The 7538-nt window shown below is 42.0% G+C and overlaps 1 protein-coding gene across 2 annotated transcripts in view; it reads left to right on the top strand.

Moving 5' to 3' along the window:
- The first annotated feature begins 138 nt into the window (after positions 1-138).
- TES (testin LIM domain protein) overlaps positions 139-7538 on the top strand; it is a 28210-nt gene continuing 20810 nt past the window's right edge. The window contains exon 1 of one of the 2 annotated variants that reach the window (XM_026064508.1): positions 139-253. In XM_026064508.1, coding sequence (XP_025920293.1) covers positions 227-253 — 27 coding nt within the window. In that variant the 5' untranslated portion in view covers positions 139-226. The remainder of the gene's footprint in view (positions 254-7538) is intronic. The other variant, XM_026064510.1, reaches the window with a different exon arrangement.

Raw genomic sequence — 7538 nt, 5'->3', positions numbered from 1 at the left:
GGCGGCGGCGGCGGCGCGGCGCGTGATTGGCTGGCAGCCTGCGGGCGGCCGGGCGGGGATTGGCTGCCGAGCTGCCTTTGTTCGGCTGCAGCCACTGCTGCAGGGCAGCGGAAGTTTGAGTGCGGCGGCGTGCGAGGGGCGGCGGGCGCTGCCTCGCCCAGGGCACCGCAGCGCAGCCGAGTGCCGCCGGGCGCGGGGCTGCCTCGGCTCCCGGCCAGGAGGCAGCATGGACCTGGAGAGTAAAGTGAAGAAGGTAAGGTCGGGAGCTGCCGGCGGAGTGACCGGCCCCGCGGTGCGGCGCCGCCGCCGCGGAGGGGAGGGGAGGGCGCGGGGCGCCTCGCCGCAGCCGCGCGTGGGGGCGACCGGGGGCGCTTCCCGGGGCCAGCGCGGCGGAGCGGGGCTCTCCCTGCCTTCCCGGGCGCCCTGCGCTGCAGCCCGGGCTCCGCCGCCCCCCTTAGAGAGCGAGGGGGAGAGGCGCGGGTGGCTGGCGCGGGTGGGCGCCCTTCTCCTTCCGAAGGGGCGCCTTCGCGCCGGCAAGGAGCCGCGGTGGGAGGCGGCGGCAGCCGCTTGCAAAACTACCTCTCTGCATCTTGCCTCGCCCTCAGGCGACACAAAAGTTTATTTTTGCTCTTTACGCTCATTCAGGCGCGGTAGTTCGATCCCCAAGTGGATCCGCTGTCCCATCATGCAAGCATTACCATCTTTCTAGTGGAACCATCTATACTCTCAGAAAATGAGCTCTGATAGGTTCCGTTCAGGTATACGGTCTGTGCATGTAGATGTGTGCACAACCTAAATAACAGATAATCAGAATGCCCCCTTGTACACATCTCTTGCCACCTTCTTTCTCTTTGTAACTTAGGTAAGGCTCATTTCTCAAGAGAATAGACATTGACCTCTGACAAGTCAGTGAAAGGGAAACTGGAAAACCTTTCTATGTAACCATATATTCTATACTAAATCCTTTTTCATTTTTCTGACTGTTGATATTTAATCAAAACTCCTTCAAACTTTTTATGTTTCAATGAATAATGATTCTCACCATTCTTTAACTCCCATTCTCTCAACCTGTTTCTTTCCACATCTCTCATAATTCTGTCTTGTTTTGGCCAACTTCCTCCTTTCTTGAAAGGTGAGAAGTTATTCTGGGAAGTATTCTTGTATACCTGCTCTGTTCTTCTGGGTCTTTTTGGTTGTTTGGCTGTATTATTTTTTCAATTTTTTAATTTTTGACATCTGTTCTTGGCCACTGTCAGAAAGAGGATAGTGATCTGGCATGGTTCAGCTACTCTTACTAAGGTGAGCATGTGCACTCTATGCATAAACTTGACTAGTACTTGTTATATTTTAGATTTATAAGTGTTTATCAAAGCCAGTAAACTACTCAGTCTTTGAGGGGAAACTTGTCTTAAGATGGTGCTGGCCCTGTCATATAGGGTGTGGGTATTCCTTGTTTTTTATTGCAAGTCCACCAGCGGTAGTGGGTTACTTAACCACATGTAGAGATTCTCAGCTGCCTGTCCTGCGCCTGGGGCAGAAATAAACTTGAGTTATTCTTCTTGCACAGAAGCTGCTTACCACCTTAGGCTGACCTTTTTATTATTAATAATAAAAAGAATATTAATATTATGACTGGTATCTATTTACAGTGTGGCAGATAAAGGTAAAAGCTAGTGAGCAGCTGAGCTGCCCTATTGGTTAGCAATTTCCAAGAAGCTTGTGAAGAACAGAGCAGGAACTACCACATTGTCCCCAAATAAGTCACGACTCCCTTATTCTTGGAAACTCGGAATAGTACATAAGGCTCTGAACCTACAGGTGTGGCTAGCTGCTCTTCAGCCCTCACATTTGGCAGGCCCCAGGGAAATGGGTGCCCTGGGAGCAGGGTGTGGTTCGGAGACTCAAACACCCCGCTGATATTTGCAAAGAACAGCTTCTTCCCCCACCTGCAGTTGCTAATGTATAACTGCTTAGAGTAGCATAATGAGGCTGTTGTTCCCTGCTTCTGGAAAACTCGAGAGATGAAGTTTCCAAGGTGACATTTCTAAGATTCTTTTCCAAATATCGGTAGTCCTCAAGTCTGCTGTTCTTAAGCTATGTGCTTATACATTGTCTCTTTGGAGAGCTGCTGTTGGCTTTCAAGGGGTTATTATCATACTAGAGAAAAACATTCATATTAATGTAAATAATGTGTTTATATCTATGTACCCCTAAGAATAGGAGAAAATGCAACTCGGAACTGGCTCAGGAAAGTCTGTATTCAGTGTTCACATCAGTGTTTTGTTTTTTTTTTTCCTCTTCCCTCTCCAAAGCTGTTATTTTCTAGCATGCTTTAACAGCTTTGGCACTGTCCGGCTAACACTAATTGCTTCCCCTCCAGTGCAAGCACACTAGGGCTGAAGCAACCTTTCTGTCCTTTAGCAGGAAGAACAGCTGCCCCACCCACTGAGATTTCAGACCCTTCTTTCTAAGCAATAAATAGCTGATGTTATTGCTGTCTTGTGAGAGAAACACAGCAGTTCTGTATAGCATAGCTTTCTTAAGAGCCTGGCTGTGAGGAACACTTACTTCAGCTCAGACTTTTCATTTAACTGCCTTTTGTTTCATTTCTTTGCACTGTAAAACTCATCTTGCTATCTCTGCAAGTAGCCTGACTTAGCAAATCTGCCTTATAGCCAGATTTGTCTTTTGTCTGAATCCTGGGTCCTGGACAACTGCAGTCTTCAAGAAACACAAATTTCAAGTTGAATTTTGAACACTGAGAATACCTGCAGAGCATGTTCTTCCAGAGTCATATGCATGTGTATCTTTTTGTAAGCGGTTAAGGTCACTGTGCTCTTTAGAGATGCAAAGTAACTCGGGTGGTAAATGCAAAAATATAGTTGCAAGGCACTCAGTTACTATATCAGCATCAAGTCTAATTCACTAATGTCTAGCTATTATACTACCTCTTTAAAGGGGACTTTTCTCCTTTTTTTAAAAAAGGAATTGGCTTTTGCTGTTGCATGGAAGGATCATGAAGATGGCTTTGTATACACAAAGCGATTGCACAACTGAGCTGAAGCCTGAAAACAGTTCTAACTTGAACAGCACTTGTTCAACAAACAGGCCTCTATTTCTCCCAAATACAATATACACAATGTTCTTGAACTTTGCTTTGCGGGTGTAGGAAAACTGAGGATTTAATGCTTCATTAAATACCCTGTAAGAAAAAAGCTCTGCTAATCTGTGTTTGTGCTCTGTCTGTCACCTCAGTGAACTTTATAACATGAATCACTAGGTCATGGTCATGCTTTATAACCCTGCTTGCAGCATGGTCTCATGCTTTATTAGGGAAAATAAGAATCTGACAATGAATACGGTTGTTCTCTAAAAGCTTTCATGGGATAGCACTTGCTTTATAAAAGCAGCATTGTGGTTGTGGTAGAAAATGGGGGAAAGAGTTTGGGGGAAGAGAAGGTGAAGTTCTGTTCTCAAATGAGTAATGTCTGTGCAATTTTTTATGTGAGTTGTGTATAGAGTTTGTTTCTTTATGGTGGAAAACCAAATACAGAGAATACTTTAGACGTCATTAACTTGGACAGCTGTAAGGCTCTTTAGTGATAAAAGAATGTTGAGTAAAGAATGTGTAGGAGCAAAGTCAATTATATCTGTGTTTTGCAAAGCGTGACCTCGTAATATATGTTGGGCTATGTTTCCTGTTGACGTCACTGTTTGCTTTGGTGTTACTGCTATGGAAACCTATGATAGGAGAAAGCTTAGCTTTTTCACTGTTCCTTATGTGTAATAAGATTAAGGAAACGCAAAGAGATATTCATGTGCAAGTTTGGCCTGCAAAGGAAGGGTGTGGGGGGAACAAGAAAGTGTGGAGGTGTGGGGGGAACTTCTTGAGTTGATTTTACATGGAAACAGAGCAAGTTTTCCCCCCACCCCACCTTCTTCTCAAACTAAAAAAGGAATGAGAATGTAGTGCTGACATGAGTTGTTGTCTGGAACACCTGTCTGAATGACAGACAAAAAGTAACTAGGGTGTACATAGCTGAATATCAGCTTGGTATAGGCAGCAAGGCTAAATTAAATTTTTTCACTTGGTTCTGTGGTGAAAGTATTCCCCAGGTGGCTGACCATAAAATACTGTGAAATAGCTGGATAGCAAGCCAAGAAACTAGTTGGATACAGGACTGTGTGACTTCTAAGATCAGGTGAAATATTGATATGGCATAATTACAAGCCAAGTATTTCCTGGTGAGTTGGAAATCTTACTTTAAGCCACAATATTCTGTCATTAAAGGCACAAAGCTCTGTTTGTGCAAGCATTCCTAGAGAAAGAAATTATCTTTCTTTACTGCTAGGTAAAATAACAACAAAAAAAGGTGAGTAGCAAAATTGCAAACAAAGCTTTATGGGTTAAAGTAGCTAAAAACGCTTTTCTTTCACCTCAAAGGTATTGAACATGTTTTTCTAATTAATGGTTGTTTCTCAGTAAGTACAAACCTTACAAGCCACACCGAGAGCTGGGAGAGTGTTGGGGTTTAAATGTTATTGTCAAACGTATAGCACAGTTTATTTTAAAAGATATGTATTTTGTGTGTGTGTATATATATACACACAAACTTTATACATATCTTATATGCATTTTGTATGTTTTGCTGTAATATAAAGACTTGCAAACTGAGGTGCTTGTAGGTCCTGGAGACCTGTAGGAAGAGTAAGACTGTGATGAGGGAGGCTTGTCATGCCTGTTACCTAGGTCTGGGACTTGGTCCAGTGTCAAGGGAGTAAGGAGGCTTCTGTCATGGCAATTTCACATAACATTACAGATAACTGTACTTTGGGTACTGCTGTGTGTGAGTTTCTGGTCATCTTTTAAGTCTGCCTAACTTTCCCACTGTGCCTCATTTTCAGTCCAAGTTTGTCTAACTGTGGCTTCTTTTAGAAGCACTGGCTGAAAAAAGGTATATGTTTTTCTTTATGTTTGTATGTCCTTTTTTTTTTCCTGTCCTAATGAGTGATTAGATTTTTTCAAGCCTGCTTCTGAAAACCTAGTGCTAGGCAATGCATCTGGGCAAGAGCACCGATTTCAAAACAAAGTATATGCATATTCTGACAATGAAATTATTGCTGCCTCTTCTAAGCAAACTGACAGATGCATCTCAAGAAAGCATTTTTAAAATGGGTTGTTGAGGGAAGCTACTTAATTTGTCAGACTTCAAATGGCTTAATGGCTGTTTTGCAGGAGAGGTGGCTGGCCTATGGAGTCATTTGTGTGGGTTATCAAACAGCAAGCCATTGCCTGGTAGTATGGGCTAGTCTGGAAGGAAGGTGACATCTCCAGGTTGCTTTGGCATTTTAGTACACTTCGTGCAGCCTCACTGTAAGTTGTGGTTATCTGTCATCTGTGAAGTAGTCCTGACAGTCTGTCTCCTTTCAACTCTTCAGTGTATGTGATGCTTACAAAACTCCACCATGTGAAGGTCTTGCAAGGCGGCCTTAAGCTTCTGAATGACTGATTCTTCCTTGTGCTATAGGTTATCTTAAGCCATTAAAATAGGTAGGGCTGGATGTAATGGTCAATGGTGACTTGCATCCTTGTAGCGGATCAGTTTTCCTAGAAATTTATATTCTCAAAATAAACATCTTGGAAGGATTGGAGGGCTGAGCAATGAAGACAGTAAACCTCAATTTGCCTCTGCAGCATTGGCTGATGTATGGTTCTGTATTGGCGGTTTAGACAGTGTTATAAACTACATTCAAGCTTAGCATAATAGTAGGTTTTCTGAATAAACACCACTTTTGTTTTCTAACTAGTTTGGAAATCTTTAGTAGCTGTTAGTCTCTTGACAGTAGACTGTGCAGCAGTGTCTTAAATATTTATATTCTGAGCTGTTTGATATTTAGCTAAAGACATCGTAATAAAATAAATTCTTAGCACATGTGTACTATGGTAGTCTGCAGCTCCCTAATTTATACTTATGCCTGTCCTGTTCAGAACATCTTTCAAATATTTTTCTTGGATGCAAGTGCTTTTTGGCATCCTTGTTTATGTGCAAATGGAGTTCCTTAAAAGAGCTTCTGCATCTTAATCCCAGTCAAAATTTCCCCTAGATCCAAATGCATGTTTAAAAAAAGCTAGAACAGACTTGCCATCTGTTTTAATAGACAGATGTTAAATAACAACAAATATAGAATGGTCTGTGGGATCCTGATCTTCACTACAGAAGAAGTTATTGCTCTTTCTCATGTGGAGTCTGTGGAAGTCTTATGAGAAAGAGTGTTGTCCAGATGTGATCACTTTTTATGGTTTTGGGTTTTTTTAGTCCAGCATCATAAGAAATAGATTTTTTTAAAAGCAGAAGAGCTATGTTAAATCCTGTAACCTAAGCAAATTTGTTTGTTGTGCTTTCCTACTAATGATGTAATCTACTGGAAGAGAATATAGTGATACAAGATTGTCTCAGCAATAAAGCATGCATAACACATGAATCTTTCAATGGGTTTTGCTCTTTTATTTTATTTTTTCTCTTATTTGGCTTTGACATTCTTGACTTGATTTCTTTGAAACTTCCTAAACTAAATTAAATTAGGATCTACTAACAATCTATTTTGTTGTATTGTACAGTTCTAGGGGGGTGGAGTTGCTTTTAGTTGGAGTGGGGATTTTTCCCCATTAAGTCAGCATTGGAATGGAAAAATCACAATTGTATGTGCACCCACTAACATCTAAATGGATTAATAGTTAGGTAACCATCAAACTGGAAGAGCCCTGGGGTTCTGTAGTAAATCCAAGAATAGTTTTATCAAGAATCGCTTCACTTCTGTTCTTTGAACACTCAAGGGCAAAGGAGAAAGAACTTCAAAAAAAAAAGTAAAGATTATTTGAGTCTGTTCTAGGGTTCACTGCTAATTATTGTAGCACACTAATGATCACTTTCTCCTTATACAGTGTCTGTACAAATGAAAAACTGTTTTCTGAGTATTGTACTTGAAAGAATGCTTTTACAGAATACAACTTCTCAAATTCTGGAGCAGTCTCAAACGGTGGAAGTGCTTTGGTACTTCTGTTTCTGCAGAGGCTAAGTACTGGTATTGCATTTTACTGTCTGTGACCTGATGTAAGATTAATACAAATCATCTGACAGATAATACAGGAGTCTCCTCATGGGGGGGAGAGGGAGGAAAAAGGAACCAGGACCCTAATTAGCTCTAATCTCTTGATGAGGCGCCAAGGAGGCAAAAGAAATATTGTAGGACAGAGGCCTAGAAATGCCAAGCTAAGCTTCTCTGTTTCTTACTGCTTCCTCATCCACCTTCTCCTTACCTCTGTTCCTCAAAGGTTCTTTTTTAAAGGGGAAGGAAGCTCTGAGTTGCTAGCTTTATTTTGAGGACTGTATTTCTGGTGGGGAGGAGGACTGATGATAACTATTTAGCAATTAATTCAAGATTTCCAGTGGAGTTCCCCTAGAATATTCTTGGTATCATTTGTCCCCAGCTACTTAGTGGGAGGGAATAGGAAATACTCTTTAGTTGGTGTATGGTGA

This window comes from Apteryx rowi, unplaced genomic scaffold (genome assembly GCF_003343035.1).
Source record: "Apteryx rowi isolate R43461 unplaced genomic scaffold, aptRow1 scaffold_219, whole genome shotgun sequence".
NCBI lineage: Eukaryota > Metazoa > Chordata > Aves > Apterygiformes > Apterygidae > Apteryx > Apteryx rowi.
This window is presented reverse-complemented; position numbering and strand designations above follow the sequence as displayed.